Source organism: Myripristis murdjan, chromosome 8, assembly GCF_902150065.1.
Source record: "Myripristis murdjan chromosome 8, fMyrMur1.1, whole genome shotgun sequence".
Taxonomy (NCBI): domain Eukaryota; kingdom Metazoa; phylum Chordata; class Actinopteri; order Holocentriformes; family Holocentridae; genus Myripristis; species Myripristis murdjan.
The window spans coordinates 15273690-15292283 of record NC_043987.1 but is presented as its reverse complement, the minus strand read 5'-3'; the positions used below and the strand labels follow the sequence as shown (position 1 = coordinate 15292283).

Genomic DNA, 18594 nt, shown 5'->3' with positions numbered 1-18594 from the left:
ACTACATGTGGAATAAAAAAGAGGTTATGAAATTTACTGGCATCAGTAAATGACGTGTAATGCTTTTTCTCCTCACTGGCTGGAGATTTCAGCCCATGTGATGACGTCTGCAGAGTATGAACCAATCACGTCGCTCAGTCTGACTACAGCTTTTTCTAATTCTAGGACGTCAGTGTTGATGACTAATTGCAGCCAGCTGCCCCCGGTGACCTGATGGGTCTGTAGTGGAAAGTATTTCAGCTTTGTGTTGGTGCCGGTTCCTTGTATTAGAGAACTTGTGTGTCATGTGTCTTGCATCTGATTTATGATACGGTATCATCTGTATTTTTTTACTTCTTTGTTAGTCTTGTGACTTATTGAGCTGGCTGGATGGAAAGGAAATACAGCAGTCTCATTTCCCCAAATCTTTTCCTCATGTTCTCATGAAAGAAAGAACAATGGTGAGCTCAAGTCACTCAGCCTTTCTGGCACTGCTGTTATCATCTGCATTCAATGTTGGATACACCATTCGCACTTTGAAAGACGGACCCATGATAGGGCCTGGGGGAAGGGAATATAAATCTGCTGCAGTAAGACTTGATGATACTGAAAATGTCAGCCAACCACCGTCCCATCAGGAATCCAGCATACAGGTTCAATGCACCGACACAGAAATGATCATAGTGATAAAGGCTGACCTGTACAACAACGGACGCAGTGTGTCTCCTGGAGAGCTCTCTTTGGGGCGTTCAGAGAGAGAGGGATGCCAAGCTGTTGCTGTTAGTGATGCTGAATATGTCATTGCAGCTGACCTGAGGGACTGTGGCTCAAAATTAACTGTAAGTTGTTGATTGTTGGTGCAACCTGAAGGATTTGGTTGCGGCCGTTTCAGGGGAGTGCATTATTATTCAGAAATGTGCCACTTTTTTCATGTTTTTGTCTTGAATTTTTCATGCTTTTAGATATCTGACGACTCGGTGGTCTACTCAAACAAGCTGATGTTCTCCCCAGCAGCCAGGTATCACGGCATCACAAGGATGACCAAAGCTGCTGTTCCTGTTTCCTGCCACTACAAAAGGTACACAACTTTCACTTGTTGCCTTGTAAGAAGCAAATAATGTATGATTGATAATAATGGCATCATTTCTAACTCAGTTACTCACTGGCACAGGACACACTTTGTTAGCAGTCATGCTCCACAGCCACCATTGACCTTCTCTACATCCACAAAGTATTCAGCCGAGCACTCGGGTTTCTCCCTAAAGCTGATGACCGGTAGGTGTGGACTTAACATGACTTTCTATCTGGCATCCATCATGGGTTGAGTTGATAAAGAGTGTATAGTGACATCTTTATCTACATGAAGATGACTGGAGAAGTGAGAGGTTCTCTAGTATCTTCTACCTCGGAGATGTCCTGCACCTTGAAGCATCTTACAGCTCTCCTGATCCGGTGCCCAGGCGGCTCTTCATGGACAGCTGTGTCGCCACGCTGCAGCCTGATGCAGCGTCGGTCCCCAGATACCACTTCATTGAGAACCATGGGTATGAAGAGCTATGTACGCATGAGCACATTACAAATAATACAAATGTTTCTGAATTTCTGAGTGCATATAAAAGCTGATCTGAATGAAACACACGCACTTTTATGTTAAGTTTGTCTGACTCTAATACACCACTGGTGCTCTGAAACGGATGGCATTTGGTTTTTGCATTATGTTGAAATGATTCAGGCTAATGGCAGCAAATATTTAAGATATTTCCTTAAGACTGTATAAGTGTATAAGACTTTGAAGTGCTTAATTTGTCAGGTGCCTCACTGATGCGAAAGAGGTCGGATCAAATGCCCTGTTCCTACCACAAACAAGAGCTGACAAACTTCAACTGCAGCTTGATGCGTTCTTGTTCCACCGGGACCCAAGAAACACAGTGAGCCCCCTACGTGCCTCATCAGGTTGAACCCTATAAAGTCCTGTTGTATGGTGACACCACTGTGGTCTGTCTCCCTTATAGATTTACATCACGTGCCAGCTGAAAGCCACTTCTCAGATGTGGAGGAGTGGCCCTAACGCCAAGGCCTGCAACTACTTAAATTCAAGGTTGTTCTTGACCTTTCATAACTACTTTTATCACTGTTATTTGTGAACATCTAATTTGGTTACTGTATGGGGAGCATTTTCAGTAAAGCTGTACAGATCAGGCAAACAATTTTAACCACCTGTCGCATTTTATGGTTAATTTATTAAGTACTGTCTTCAAAAACTAAATTTTTGTTCTTGGAGTCTGGTTCAATTTGTAACACTAATCATGACATTTTCAAAATGCTTAAGAGCGTGCAACAGCACTACTGCATCCATGGTCAAGTATGTTAGTCACAGAGTAGCGCATCAAATTAACATCAAATTAGCATCACTTCCCCTCCTGTAATTGTCTCAACTCACAGGTCTTTAGTTTTGTTGTCCTACATGTCAAGAGACTTACAGAAACTAAAGGAACTCATCAGTAGCTTCAATTTGAGGTTTTATTTGTTTTGACACTACAGTGCTATGTAACACATTAACTCAATGTATGGAAACATAAGAAGATGCAAGTACATTCAAGATGCATCCAGAGTCAAAACAGTGTAGGACAGAGCATGATAAAAGATCTGCAGCTAAAGAAAGTTTAGGTCTAGAGTATATTTTTATTTAAGTTTAAACTGGCCCGAATGTTTCACCATTTAGCATCTGCTTAAAAATCACTTGCACTGGCAAGTAAAAACAAAACTACCCATGTTTTTGCATGGAGACTGTTTGACTCTTTCAGGTCAAGCAAAGCATGAAGGGGTGTGTGTGACGTGACGCAGTGTATTTCACTCCTCAGGTGGAGGCATGTGGATGGAGACGATGAGGTGTGTGGGTGCTGTGAAAGTGACTGCTCTTCCAAATGGAACCAGAGGGCTAATCCGAGACGTCTAATCCCTGAAGGTTTGTTCTAGATCAGACCCGCAGTCGCAGCCTGTGAGCCAGGTCGAAGTTTTGTGTGATCGTAACTTGTACTTGCATCAGGCCTTTAGGTCTTTATCTGAAACTGTCCTATGCTTTTTATTAATGTTACTAATACGGTGATCGATCTCTTTCAGATACCATGGTTTGCAGCATCGTGACTTATGGCCCTGTGATGGTTTTACCTCGGAAGTAGATTCAACACAGCTTCCTGTAGACAATAGTCGACTATTTTGATAAGGTTATGTTTTTTGCTTCTCTCATGCAAACACTGAAAGCAACCTTGAAGCTGGGGGTATAAAACACAGAACAACATGCCATGTGAGAAGTCATGTTTTTGTCATGTCTTTCAACTGTGTGACTGTAATTTTGGAAAATAATGGATCATTGCACTAAAGGTCCTTAAGTGATTTCCCTTCACTCTAAGCTGAAATGATCCATCGGGTCTGCAATAATTTGAGTGTTAGTTGATGCAAGCTGATAAACAGCTTATAACTTACACTTTGTAATGATGAAGTTGACAGTTTATTTACAACCAAAGCTGAGTGTATGGCCAAGTTAATTGTTTAAATGATGTACTGACTGCTAGTGCAGTTAGTCAGCTGAGTGAAGATGTTAAGGTCAATCACAGGCTATATGATCTCTGTCTATTTTCCTGTCATCTGGCGCCCCCTTATGGCAGATTTTGGTACAGCACAGGCCAGAACAGCATCATGTATTTGGATTTTGAAATGCATTTAAAGAAAGTGCAAAGGCTTACTGATCTGGCTTAACCTCCAGTGAAGTTAAAATGCCAAATGACCAAAAAAAAAAAAAAAAAAAATGCAATTCATAGTAGCCTAAGTGCTGACAATATAATAAATACTGCCAAAAAGTAATTATTGAAAGATGGGCTACTGTAGGCCAACTATGTGGCTTTGGTCTTATTAGTTTTATTATTTTATTAATCAAATTATTTTCCATTCAAATAACATTAAGTAGCATTAAAATGATGTAAGATGTGAAAGCAGACCAGAACAAAAATGTACTCTGGGCAAGGTCCAAGTCTGAGTGCCTGAAGAGAAGAGACCAGTAGCCAATAGTTTCTAGGGCCCAAAATTTCTCATTATTGAGAATCCTCTGTAATATTTTGTCACAGTAGCTTTTGTGGCCGCTGGTATGAGATATAAAATTTTGCATAGCTTGCATCAGCTGGGATTGTGTTGTGACAACATAAATTAGACATGTCAAAATCATTTGTTTCTCACCTGAAAAAGTTGGCTGGCAGTTGTGTTTAGGCACAATAACCCAACTTGATTCATGATTAGGCCATTTAAACACCATCAGCTGGTGTAATTCATCCTTATTTTGATTTTTGACATTTTTAGGTGATTAAGCAAGATGCCTTCAAATTAGCAGGTAACTAAAGGATGCAGGGTGTTCAGATCTGTCCCTCCTGTTTATTTAGTCCTGACTTGAAAACTCAGCAAATTTGAAAAGTGGTCAAGGGGGGTTCTAGCCCCCCACAGCAAAAGACACACCCATGCAAAGCATTTGATAAAAGATGTGAACCAGCAGTGAGCACCATTTTAGTAAGGAAACACGTCACAGAAACTTTTGTTGCTGGTGCCCATTTGCCTTGTGCTGGAATTTCTTTGACTGATTGATTTTGTCACAGAGGAGGCTCGTGGTGAACATTAGATCAAGTGAGTAGGTGATGGAAACTACATTTCTGGATTTCTTTTCAGCAAGATAGTGAGAATATGAAAGCTCATAAAAATTTATTTAGCAAGGTGCTTTATAAAACTTATATTTAATGACAGCAATGGTCATGAATGTCAAACGAAACTGATGAGATGAAACTGATCTTGTATTTTTTTGTTTTTTTAGCACTGGAAATGCAACAAGGAAAGAAGTCTAAACATGTTCAAATTGTGAAGTTCCTGCAAACAGATATACCATCCAACCCAGCCTTTGACAATCTGCAACCGTACTGATGCAGGAGGATGTTGTGGCTCAGCACTGAGTCTCTCCACGCTCACTAACAAATACAGCACAAATGATTAAGGAGATGATTCTGGAAAAGACACACTTGATATACACTACTCACAAAAAGTTAGAGATATTCGGCTTTCGGGTGAAATTTATGGAAAATGTAAAATGTTCACGCTACAGTGATACTATATCATGAAAGTAGGGCATTTAAGTAGAAGCATACACTGGTGATTTCCTCATCTCAAACAATTTCTTGAAACAAAAGCCAACAACAGTGGTGGATATACCACAACAAAAAATGTCAGTGTCAATAACTTGTCATGTGCCCTTGAGCATCAATTACAGCTTGACAGCGACGTCTCATGCTGTTCACAAGTCGACTTATTGTCTGCTGAGGCATGGCATCCCACTCTTCTTGAAGGGCGGCCCTCAGGACATTGAGGTTCTGGGGTACAGAGCTCTGAGCCTCTACACGGCGACTCAGCTGATCCCATAGGTTTTCTATGGGATTCAGGTCTGAGAAAGTGCAGGCCACTCCATCTGAGGTACCCCAGTCTCCAGCAGCCATTCCCTAATGATACGACCTCGATGAGCTGGAGCATCAAACACCTGATGTGAATTTTGCCGTTAAATTCCTTGTTAGAGAACAGCAACTTGTGCAAAAAGTACTGAAACATTGGACAGTTGGACATGTGCATTCAAAAGTTTACAGAAGGTCACATTAAGTTCACCTGTAAAGGTTTTAATGCATTTTAGGTTCATCCTGAAATTTCACCCGAAAGCCGAATATCCCTAACTTTTTGTGAGTAGTGTATAAGATATGAACAGCAGTGAGCACCACTTTAGTGTAATGAAGTCTGTAATAATAAACGCTGTATTTTAGTTAGGTGCCTATTCATTTATTTTGTTATTTAGAGTGTATAGGGATTACAACATTATAATAGCATATGATAGCCATTACCATTTTTACCATTGTTCCAACATTTTTGGGCTGGTAACATTCGCTACACAGATTTGGTGCAAAATTTATTCATTTTTGCCCAGTTGAAAATGAATAAAACTGGTTAAAAAGTCTCCAAAATACCACATTAGGACAACAAGACCTTGAGGAACACCATAGAAAAATTCATGCTTTTATTTGCTATCAAAAACTTTTGACATTTGGGGATTTCTGTAAGAACTGCATTTTTCGTTGACTGGATGGTGCACATGTTCTGGAAAATGCTCAGAAACTCTCCCTTATTCATATGGCGCACACACATCCTCCGAATGACCTCAGTCTCTAGTTTTTTATTGTTAAGTGTCATGAGGCTGTGATTATCCTAGAGGTCACAATAGATTATTTTATACAGCGATGTCAAGTTCCAAAAAAATGGTCTCCCTGAAGCACTTTGAGCTGCAATTCTTGTATGAAAGGTGCTATACAAATAAAGTTTTATTATTACAATGAAATGGTAATAAATGCTGATATAAGTAATTAAAAAAACATCCAAAATCAGTTGATTTCTCACCTCAGAAAATATTAAAAGTGAATTTAATGATGAAAAAGCATAGGAAATTGTCCCAAACCTAGTGTAGTTGTCCTGTTTATATGCTGTTCTCCACGCCGCCTGTCAATGCCCAAGTTAATTCTGGGATATGGCGGGCCGCGGAGGATACATCAGTTGTGTCTTCCAAATTCTGCCAAAAGAAGCCAGTATTTCTCGGTCGTGTTTGAAGGAGCCTTTGAAATCTCTTCAAATGAGACAGCCTAGTCACGCCACTGTGACATAATCAGTCTTCAAATGCAGTCTTTGTTGTGGTATCAGCTCAAGGGCAAAATAAGAGATTATAGAAGTGTAGAGCACTGTTAATTATTTTATTTTATTTATTTTTGGTGTTGCAGAATTCTTATCAGTGTTACCTGATCTGTTAAAAGATTTAACCACTGTGAGGTGGTGTGTTGTTTCTGTATTTCCAGTTTAGCAAAACAGTTTTCTTGGTGATATTTAGGGTACTTGGACTTGGTTTTCACGTGTGTCAAGTATATTCAGGTCTCCTAGTATACACAGTGATGGGGATAGGAGGAAGCTGAACCTAAAAGATAGTGATAGTTTGGCATTTGGGTGTACATTAATGTACAAATGCACAGTGCAGTTTCCATTATTGTCTCACTGTTAAGACAATAACAATGGTTCCATAGAAACTGAACATTCACATACAGGGTGACCATAAAGTCTCTATTATTACAAAAGCAAATGAATAGACAAATCTGTGGAAATTATTACAAAATCAGGAGTAGATACTGAAGTTGTTTTGCCTCATTTAATACACCTCTATATGGGCACCATTAGCTGCATGAAGCACATCAAGACGGTATGATTTCTTGCGATGTTCGCTGTAGCATAGCCTCATTAATGGTGGCAATGGCATCAGTGATCTTTTGCTTCAAGTCGTTGATGTGCCGTATCTTTGTTTGATACACGATATCTTTAACATAACCCTGTTATGCTGAGTCTGCGTATCCGATTTTGTTTCAATAAACCACGATACACATTGTGCCTTTTCTTGAGGAGTAGCCATTTTTTAGGGGTTTATTTAACAGAACCTATTTCATCAACAGGGGACCTGAAATACTCAAATGCAATGTGATTAAAAACTTTGATAACCACTGAGTACATAGAACAAATCTGATTAACATATCTCTTCAATTGCTTTTGTAATAGATTTTTTAAATTGTAAAGAGACTTGTGTACAGACCTGAATGAATGTGTCACATAATTTGAATAACATATAATATTATATTTTTTATACAGTGTTACATGTTCATTATCAGTTGTACATTTTGTTGCTGGTGTCTATTTTGCCTTGTGCTGGGGCTTCTTTGGTTAATTGATTTTGTCACAGCAGAGCTTCATGGTAAATGAATCCTGCTTAACAGTAGGTCAAGTCACTAGGTTATTCCAACTATATTTCTGGATTTGTTGTCTCTGCTGAGAGGAAAATAGACAGCAAAATTGAGTGAGTGACTACTCACTCGAAAGCTCATATACCCCTTTTCCACCAAAGAGGTTCCAGGGCTGGTTCGGAGCCAGTGCCTGACTTAGCACCGGTTCTTTGTTTTTCCATCGCCCAAGCACTGGCCAAACTGGTTCCAAACCGGTTCCAGGCAAGCACCAACGAGCAGGGGCTAAACAGGGGCCAGAGAAAGAACCGATGACGCGACTCACCACGTCATCTGAACCTTGTCCTTTACACAATTAATATTTAACGAAAGCTATGTTCCATGACCATTACACAAAAAAGATCAGATTAAAATGATTTTGCATTTTTGGCACTGGTGATGTAATTACTCAGTTTCTTTTGCCACAGTGCAGTTTTCATTGTTTGTTGTTTCACTGTTCGTTGTTTCACAACATATACCCCTTTTCCACCAGGGCTGGTTCGGAGCCGGTGCCTGACTTAGCACCAGTTTTTTGGTTTTCCACCGCCCAAGCTGGGGCCAAACTGGTGCCAAACTGGTTCCAAACTGGTGCTAGGCAAGCACCGACTCTGAGCAGGGGCTAAACAGGAGCCAGAGAAAGAACCGATGACGCGGCCCACCGCGTCATTGGTGTGCGGGGTTACAAAACAAAACAGGAACTGCGAACGCTATAAACATAAACAATAATCCCCTAGAAGCTGCGGGTTATACTGATTTTACAACGGCATGGAACGCGGCTCAGGAAATTACATTTAAGGATGAGAAGCACCCGTTTTATAACTAAACATAGCTGTCATTCGTTCCGATCACGAATACGACAGGTAGCCGGCAATAATTGTGTTTTTCGCCTCTGGATTGAAATGTAGGCTTGTAAAGACACAAGCAGTATTTGCATCGCTAATAAATCCAGATCCTGCTCCACCCGGGGCCAGAAACTGTATCGGGAAAGCAGCATTATATGCTTGACTGAGACGCGGCTCACGAACATCATCCCCGACTCACTGATCAGTTTCACCGGCTTCAGGACAGGACGGGCGGACAGAGACAGAGACGCTGCAGCCGCTGGACTGTATGAGTGTGCAGTTTTATGTGTGTTGAAGTGATGAAGCTGCCGTGACAATGTAATTTCCTGCAAAGGATTAATAAAGTATCATTCATTCATTCATTCATGATGGATATTGTGATTCTGAGCGAGCGTCTCGCGCACCCGTCATCACGTTTTCCGAAGACGTCATGACGTGGCTCTGACTTGGCTCCACTTTGCTCTTGACCGGTGGAAAAGCAAACCGGTTCTTCGTTGGCACCAGTTAAGCACCGGCTCTAGCACCAGCTCCGAACTAGCACCAGGTTTTTTCTGGTGGAAAAGGGGCAATAGTAACATAATGCTTAACATAATTTGAATAACAAACGTAGGTATACTCTGATGGCATCCTAATTTGTGTTGATACAGAAAAATATTTTTATATGGCCAAATATTAATTGCCCATTGTCACACTTCAAAGAAACAGGGCATTGATTCCAAAGAAACAAAACCACAGCTGTCATGGTTCAGGGAATGACACACCCAGGTAAAGCATTTGATAAAAAGTGTGAACCAGCGAGGAGCGCCATTTTAGTGAGGGAACACATCGCAGAGAACATTTAACTCACAGTAAGTACAGAGATAATCATATTAAAAAAAAAAAAAAAAAAAATTATAGGTCGGATCGAAGTTCAGGAAACTGTAGGTCAAATGTGTCCTTATGTGTTGTTTTCAGTTATAGCTCCTAGTGAGACTCTCTTTCTACTTTTAGAGCCTCAGTTCTGCTTTAAGCCTGATTTCAAGTCGACAAGAGCAGCAGAAAATCTGTTATGAACCAGGTCCAAGTGTATTTTCCCAAAGAGAAGGCATTCTTCTCCATTTTATTTCTGGTATTGTGGTCTAGTGTCTTTTACAGGCTTCTTTTACATTGCTGCCACTGTTTTTAGGCACTTTTATTTTCAAGGTGCCATATAAACATTTACTTGTTGTACTTACTAAAAATAGTTTTATTTTCACTGACCCAGAAAACACTGAACTGTTGAAAAGCCAAACTTCACAGCACCATTTTGGCCCGTGAAATAAAAAATAAAAGTTATGCTTAGTCATTAATGTTAAGTCTGGTGCCAGGCAGTGCAGTTTTACAGTGAATAGCTGTATCTATCAAAGCCTTGCACCTGTGTGACTTTTTACATAGTACCTGTCCTAGCATATTATATTTTTATACAGTGTTACATGTTCATTATCAGTTGTACATTTTGTTGCTGGTGTCTATTTTGCCTTGTGCTGAGGTTTCTTTGGCTAATTGATTTTATCACAGTAGAGCTTCATGGTAAATGAATCCTGCTTAACAGTAGGTCAAGTCACTAGGTTATTCCAACTATATTTCTGGATTTGTTGTCTCTGCTGAGAGGAAAATAGACAGCAAAATTGAGTGAGTGACTACTCACTCGAAAGCTCATATACCCCTTTTCCACCAAAGAGGTTCCAGGGCTGGTTCGGAGCCAGTGCCTGACTTAGCACCGGTTCCTTGTTTTTCCATCGCCCAAGCACTGGCCAAACTGGTTCCAAACCGGTTCCAGGCAAGCACCAACGATCAGGGGCTAAACAGGGGCCAGAGAAAGAACCGATGACGCGACACACCATGTCATCTGAACCTTGTCCTTTACACAATTAATATTTAACGAAAGCGATGTTCCATGACCATTACACAAAAAAGATCAGATTAAAATGATTTTGCATTTTTAGCACTGGTAATGTAATTACTCAGTTTCTGTTGCCACAGTGCAGTTTTCATTGTTTGTTGTTTCACTGTTTGTTGTTTCACAACATAGTAACATAATGCTTAACATAATTTGAATAACAAATGTAGGTATGCTCTGATGACATCCTAATTTGTATTGATACAGAAAAACATTTTTATATGGCCTAATATTAATTTTCCTCATTGTCACACTTTAAAGAAACAAGGTCTTGATTCAAAAGAAACAAAACTGCAGCTGTCATGATTCAGGGAATGACACACCCAGGTAAAGCATTTGATAAAAGGTGTGAACCAGCAGTGAGCGCCATTTTATTGAAGTCACTAGGTTATTTCAACTATATTTCTGGATTTGTTGTCTCTGCTGAGAGAAAACTAGACAACAAGATAGTGAATGAGTCATTACTAGTGTTATGAAAGCTCATAAATCGCTCAGCCTTGACCTTTACACAATTAATATTTAATGAAAGCTATTAATTAATATTAATTCAAATGATTTTGCATTTTTAGCACTAGTAGTGTGACAAGATTTAAGACGGAGGAAAAAAAACAACATTTTGCTCAAAATCTGAGGTTCCTGCCAACAGATAAACCATCCAACCCTGCCGTTGACAATCTACCGTATTCATGCAGGAAGATGTTGTGGTTCAGTACTGAAGCTTCCCCCCTGCCCTTCCTGCCTCCTGAACTGGCCCAACCAGTAGAACACACACATTTAAGGCTGTTGTGGCAATGTGTTTATTCATTAATTCATAGTAGCCTAAGTGCTGACAATATAATTCATGCTGCCAAAAAGTAATGACTGAAGTGGAGGCTTCTGTAGACCAAATATGTAGCTTTGTTTTGTCCAAGAGGAAGAGGAAGTTTTGTCCAAGGGGAAGTTTTCTTCTTTAATAATCGGATTGTTCTGTTCAAAGTAACATTTGAAGTAGTATTACATGTGAACACTGAATCTGTTATATACTTATGAATTCAATTCATTGTCTGATGTGTAAGTTCACCAGTCAATGCCATGGCTGGTGTATTCATGGGATACTACAACTGACATGAGCTATGCAAAGTGTTAACTGGAAAACAATATTTTCATATGATTTTACTTTAGGTGAAGTTCACACAGAGGAAAGATCACCAGTGGGGACAAGGAGGTACTGCCATATGACCAGCAGCGATTCATGAAATACTGCAGCGCTCCACAAGGTGGGAGTTGTCCTCACCTTTAGTTTAGATGAGTGATGCTTGACAAAGACAACAGTTCAACAATGTGAGCTTTTATTCTGTCATTTGCTGTCCTCAGGACCATTTGTACAACATGGAAGCCAGTTCCTCAAACGTGGGTGAGTATATCACGATACATCTCTACACTGTGTGAGTGCAGTGGAACATGGAGAAATTTGTGTTGCTTTCACAAAGTCTTATCAGCCTGTGATGGTGTTACAATATTACACGATTAGTGATAGCTCTAATTTGGTCTTAAAGGCTAGCTAACAAAAACTTGCCATTTGATCATTATGCACTGCACAACAGCAAGGGTTACTGTTGTCTTTAGTGTACAGTACTCTGATTTCAAAAAGTTAATATAATATGAAAATAAATGGATTTAAAGATAGTCAAACTATTAAAGATTTATTCTCATACTACTTCATGTTTTCACTGTGGCCTTAGACCTGCTACCTAAATTTGATGAGAATCAGTCATCGATAGTAAAGTAAGGCCCAGGTTTCAAATAACTTGGATTATCCTGTCAACTGAAAATGGTAAAATACAAAATATAGGACACTGTATATTTCAGATATTTTCAAAATTAAAGTGCATTTTGTTCAAAATTCCTGTTATATCAGACCAAAATGTATTAGTATGTACTGCATATATTTGACTATTTTCACTGTAATGTCAACAAAAATGTACTGCAGTTAAAAACCTTAAGGGAACAGTAGTGCTATTCAGTTTTTAATGCTCACATTGGCTGGCCCTATCAGCTGCTTGCTATGTTGATAGTCATGCGTGCAGTCAATTCTCAACAGGGAAACTGAAAGAAATGTCCTGGATAATCATTGTCATTTATCTCACAGAATGGCAGGAACTGCCCTATGACCAATGGACAGACTCTCACGTGAGCTCCTGGTTGAGATTCATTAAAATAAAAGAAAACTACATAGAGAAACTGGCACATGAAGAGGTTACAGGACCTGTTCTCATGAGCCTGCATAAGGAATACTTCAGCACCACGATTGGAATGAAAAGTGGCCCAATTGAACATCTACTGAGGAAAAGAGATGAGCTGTTACAGTCAGAGCCAAATAAACTGCAAGATGAAAGTAGATCACATGTTAACAGCAGAGATCACAAACAACACAAAAACATGTCTGTTTTCAGACAAGACTCAAAATCTAATTCACAGAAACCTTCTGAGGGAATGGAAAAGGACAGTATTTATATGGAGTGCGAGGACAACCCAGCTCCAACAGGAGCAGCTTTACCTTCCTGTGACTACCGGAAGTTTGATGAGCCCGAACAAGACTGTAAATATGTCAAACACCATGTGCTACCTGCAGAGACTGGAGTTGAAAATATGATTGTTCCATGCCATGAATACAAGTCACTGGAGATTGCACACAAATTGGACTCTAAACGGCTTCAAACAAAAGTGGCCAGTGAAGTATTAAGATTTGCTTGTGCTTGCATGAATATGCGATCCAATGGGACAATTCACTTTGGGATTATGGATAAAATCAAAGGCGGCTGCCAGCATGGTGAAATCATTGGGATACCTGTAGAAAATAAGGAGGATTTTGTGGATGCATTAGACTACATTGAAAAGTGCTTCAAAGGATCAAATCAACAATGTGATGCTAGGAAGTGCATAAGGAACCCAAGATTTATTGAGGTGCTTGACAAGGATGCCAGTCAGAAAACATGGGTCATTGAGTATGATGTTGTCTCAAAAGCAAGTATTGTTAAAGATAAACTTTACAGCACTGGTGTACCAAAATTCTCTGAGGAGAAAAACAAAGTCATACTTGAAGACAAAGTACCCTATCACAGAGTGGGGGCTAACACTCCACGCATATTGGAGGATGACCTTATCCACTTCATTCAAGGACTTAGAGAGAAAGACCAACAGAGAGAGGAGGCGGAGTCTTCCAGCACTCAATCTACCACTGTTTGAAAGAAGATCAAAAGAGAAAACTCTCCATCCTCCTAACATGTGGTAAGACATACATGGACAACTCTCTTTTTTACATCATTGTGACCAACAAATTTCAGCCTGAACATCTTGACAGCATCAGCTTCTTGGTTCACATGAATCCATTCTGTGTGTTTGATTTTGACCCTGATTCAAAGACAACAGGCCTGTGTCGTAGATACAAGGAACACCGGAATGCAAACCCTCACTCTCTTGATGATTATGCAAATGATGGCAGATTGGCTACTGCTGACTTCATCAAACATTTGCAACTTTTTGACAGAACAAGCTGGATTTTCTGCAATGGACGAAATAACTACCATGGTGGAGAGGAAACCTGTGATGAACAAACCTGGATCAGAACCAGAAAAAAGAAGCTGAAAAGGGCAGTGTCAGTAATCTGCAATGAAATCCTTCCTAAGCGTTCATTTGTAGTTCTCTTCCTGCTCATGTCCCCTGTTGAGCAGCCAATTGTTGAGACATTTCACGAGTTCTATGCAGAGATGAACGGTCATGATGACTTGGCAGTCATATCTGAGTCAAGGGAGATCTACAAAAAATGGTCAAGCCTTGCCCAGGTGTCTTGTAACATGTCTGTACTCAAAGAGATCGGCATCGATGAGATGCCCGAGTCATGTGGATGCCACAATTCAAAGTTTTCAGTTATTAAAGAAACAACCCTCAAGGACACTGCCAGTCTTAAATGAAGGAGTGTGCTTCTTAAAATCTGTTGATGAGGATATGATGGACTCTTTGGAAATTATCAGCCCTGACCAGTGTAATGATACAAAACTGGATCTCATGGACCAAGATGAAGTCAACAACATTGAGAAGTACTTCTACCGAGGTGGGAAGATAAACTGGATCAACTTCTGGCTTGCTGACAAACAAAAGTGTGGGGAAATTATACAGAGAGATGCCTACAAAGATGCAAACAAAATTCTAGACAATATAACACACAGAAGCAATGTCATACGCTCCATAGAGAGTGTGAACATATATCATCATCCTGGCAGTTGTGGAAGCACAGTAGCACGGCAGCTCCTCTGGAGCTGGAGAACAAAAGTACGATGTGCCGTTGTTAAACCATCTAAGGAGATCACGACTGTGTGTGAGCATGCAGTACGACTGAGGGAATATGAACAGAGAGACAAAAACAATTGTGTGCCAGTGCTCTTGCTGTTGGAGGACTTCAATGCAGACTATATAGATGATCTCAGGCGGGAGTTTTACAATGTCATTGCAACCAAAAAAATAAGTCCCTCTGCGTTATGCTTTATCCTGCTCATCTGCAAAAGGTCACACAATCCAGAAAGGATGTGCAGAGCATCACCATCTCAAACAGTGGCAGTCACACATAAACTGTCAAATGCAGAAAAAGCTTTGTTTACAAAGAAGCTTGAGCAACTGCAGTTTGAACCAGACTTCATCCTCACATTTGTGCTGATGAGTAAAGAGTTTAAGCGAAGTTACATTGAAGACTTTGTCAAAAACCTTTTGGATACAGTTGATCATTCATCACTTACCACTCGCCTCATGAGATTTGTGGCTCTCTTGAATTGGTATGTTCATGACTCATACATGTCTGTGTCACACTGTGAGGCATCCCTTGGTATAACAACACATGTGGATAGAACTCAGTACCATACCTTTGTGGAGCATCTCAGCGATGAGGCTAGACTTGTTTTCATCCACCAGAGGGAAAGTTCAACAAATATGCCGTCAATACGGATAATTCATCCAAAGGTGGCGGAGGAAATTCTGAATCAGCTGCCTACAAATATGCCACAAAGCGCTATCACCTTGGACCTAATTAATGACAAACAACTAATCAATCACAGGTTTGGCAGAGATGAGTTTTTGATGTTCATCAGAGCTCTTTTCATCAGACGCAACAAAAGAAGCAAAGGAGATCCAAAAGACACAGCATTCTCCCCTCTCATTGAACATGTCATCACTGAAAGAGATGGCGTTCAGAAAGCTGTGGATCTCATGAAAGCAGCTTATTTGGCATTGAGGAAAGATGCATTTGTGGCACAACAGCTTGCCCGTCTGCTTTACACAAATTTAAGGTTTGAAGAGGCCTTGCAATGGGCAGAAGAAGCTAAATCTCTTCTTCCATATGATACATTTGTTCTGGACACACTGGGACAAGTTTACAAGTGGTGGTTTTACCATTTGTGTGACAACCTTGAGGAAAAAGAACCAGCACCTGAAAGGGTGGTTGAAATCATTGACACTGCTGTCAAAGGAATCTCTGCCTTCCGAGCTTCAGAAAACACACCAAAGAAAGAAACAGTCTCAACTGTTCGTACTATGGGGAAGTAGATGTTGGATGTAGGTTGTTAAACTTCTTGTCGCTGGTGGATGTTTTTTCAAACACTACTGGCAAGTCTCTTGAGTTGATGAACTACTTGTTAACAGATTACATACCACATGAAGTCAACAAACCCTGGAAGAAGTTCCATTGTCACTTGAAAGGACTGCAGAAGAGCTTGTGCCATGCACTTGAGTGCACTTCTGAGCACCTGAGCTACTTTCAAACAGATATCAGTGAAGAGGATGAAGAGCTTGATGCCAGGGATCCAGAACAAGTACACAAACCTAGAGAGTGGCTGACAAGGAAGAGTGCTGTATATGCTGGCTTTTTTTGTAATGTGCCAGATAAGCGCAACCAAACGACAGACAGCAGAAATGCAGAAACGGCTGGGGCAGCTGAAACACTTACCCCATTTCAAAGACAGATGAGGACTTACCAGCTTGGTGGAGGAAATCTTACATCCATCTTCTCATTACTTTACAAGGAACCTCAAACAGCAGGAAAAAAGCTTGAGACAATAATTGGCCTGTATCCAGAAAACCTGGGAAGGAATGACCTTGACCAAACAGAGCTTGTGAACTTCATCTTTTGTCAAATAGCTCTTAACTGTACTTTACCTGGATCCTCAAAACTACTGCCCCTTCAAAAGCTTCAAGACCTAAGTATGAAATTTAATGCAAGTGGGAGAAATATATCATCAGCAAGTGCTCTCTTTCTTATTTCACTTCTGTTTTGGCCTGAGACAAACAATGAAGAACTTGATTCTCGTAGTAGTCAGATCCTTCTGTCAGCCCTTGATGCACTCCAGAGACTCTTTGAGCAAAAAATCCAGCATGTCTCTCTAAGGAAAAGCAGAAAAGCGACCCATTTCTTTCTGGCCAAGGCACGAGGTCTGAACAAGATTGTCCACAGAAGTGCTATCGAAAAGCTCATTAAAGGCACACTAAGTGAAAGAAAACTTAAGTGGCTCGGTGGAGAAGTATGGAAAACCAAGGAAGTTGTCCAATCACTGAAACGTGTTGAAGGATGGACAGAAAATGGAAACTTATTTGTCAGAGGTGCAACCAGAGACAGCAAGATAAGGGTCTTTCCTCGACATTCTGCCTCCTTGCCAAATGCAAATGAAAATGTCACCTTCTACCTGGGCTTTTCATTCGATGGAGTGGTTGCCTTTGACATTCAAGTCATTGAATAAAGTTCCATTAGTTCTTCTCATGCAAATTAGCATCTCCAAACCAATGCCAATGGCCATTACATGAGCATTTTCTTCAGACTGTTGCTGCATATTAATTTAACATTTGCATCAGTCACCACAGTGTGAAACTTGGAGGGAATATATTGATTCATATTACCCTAAACTGAGGATGGCTCAGCACAGACGGTTTCTTTGATTGAGAGGTTGTGTCCTCTGTCCCTCATGTGAGAATCATGGTATTAGAAGCACACCAGTGGATCTACTGCATGGACCAACAGAAAGCTACAAAATCTATTTCATCATTGTATGGATTGCCATCGACTTGAGAATTCATCCAGTGACTCCCAAAAGTGGCTGCTTCATTCAAGTAGGATTCTCACAACTAGACGAGGCTCTTTACACAGTTGAAAGACTGAGATTATGTTTTTAAAACACACTTGAGTCCTTAATATGATGTTGGTAGTTTGTATAAACACAAGAGACTGAGTGGGAAAAAAAACAAAACCTTGGGCTAATGCAGTGGAAATGTACCAAACATCCAGGGTAAGAGCAATGTTAAAATTATCATAGAAACTGCTCATTTATACTTTTTATACATTTTACTTTTTTACTTATTATCCTACTAAATAGATTTTTAATGTTTCATTGTTTTTCATACCAAATATATACCTGGTGCAGACTATTCTATTTGTCAGCATCAACTGATATACTCTGTTGTGCACTGTGAAAATGTTCTGAAAAAATGGCATTTCTTGGATACAGCAGTGCAAAAAAAATCTATAAAGATCATTTAAAGTAATTTTTTAAAGTTTTAGTGCTTCAGAATTTTATCTTATTTGTTATGGATATACAATGTAGCTTATGTTTTGTGTAAATATGAGCATTGTGGGGAAAAAGGAAAGAAAAAAGATGGCATTTATGATGCTATAATGTCCTTATTCATTTTTTGATCTTTTGTTTGTATTTTTGGTAATTTTGTATTTCAGTAGTTCAAGGCAATGTTATATATAAATCTTACAAATGCAAATGACCTATTGATCTGCCTACCATTGGCATTTTCATTATCAAATTATTGATTCTGTGTAACTGATTATATCAAGAGTTTCAAGCTTCACAATCTTGCTAATGTATTCCACAACTGTTTACTCTTTTTTAATATGTGTATTTTTTTCTTCCATTAATAGAAATATGTTATGAAATAAATAACACAAAGACAT

General features: G+C 39.8%; 4 protein-coding genes across 4 annotated transcripts; all 4 read left to right on the top strand.

The window, feature by feature from the left end:
* Window positions 1–205: 205 nt before the first annotated feature.
* Window positions 206–3294, top strand: LOC115363008 (zona pellucida sperm-binding protein 3-like). Its single transcript, XM_030057069.1, has 8 exons — window positions 206–818; window positions 942–1057; window positions 1151–1254; window positions 1346–1523; window positions 1790–1907; window positions 1992–2077; window positions 2841–2944; window positions 3100–3294. The coding sequence occupies exons 1-8, from the start codon at window positions 423–425 to the stop codon at window positions 3156–3158; spliced, it is 1161 nt and encodes a 386-aa protein (XP_029912929.1). The 5' UTR covers window positions 206–422; the 3' UTR covers window positions 3159–3294.
* A 6231-nt stretch (window positions 3295–9525) lies between these two features.
* LOC115363027 (sterile alpha motif domain-containing protein 9-like) lies at window positions 9526–13909 on the top strand. Its single transcript, XM_030057099.1, has 4 exons — window positions 9526–9549; window positions 11781–11875; window positions 11973–12012; window positions 12748–13909. Exons 3-4 carry the CDS (start codon window positions 11988–11990, stop codon window positions 13842–13844), a joined length of 1122 nt encoding a protein of 373 aa, XP_029912959.1. The 5' UTR covers window positions 9526–9549; window positions 11781–11875; window positions 11973–11987; the 3' UTR covers window positions 13845–13909.
* Window positions 13910–14389: 480 nt separating this feature from the next.
* On the top strand, window positions 14390–16209 carry LOC115363024 (sterile alpha motif domain-containing protein 9-like). The gene has a single exon (XM_030057090.1). The coding sequence runs from the start codon at window positions 14481–14483 to the stop codon at window positions 16188–16190; it is 1710 nt and encodes a 569-aa protein (XP_029912950.1). The 5' UTR covers window positions 14390–14480; the 3' UTR covers window positions 16191–16209.
* Window positions 16210–16252: 43 nt separating this feature from the next.
* On the top strand, window positions 16253–18569 carry LOC115363028 (sterile alpha motif domain-containing protein 9-like). The gene has a single exon (XM_030057100.1). The coding sequence runs from the start codon at window positions 16268–16270 to the stop codon at window positions 17375–17377; it is 1110 nt and encodes a 369-aa protein (XP_029912960.1). The 5' UTR covers window positions 16253–16267; the 3' UTR covers window positions 17378–18569.
* Window positions 18570–18594: the final 25 nt, after the last annotated feature.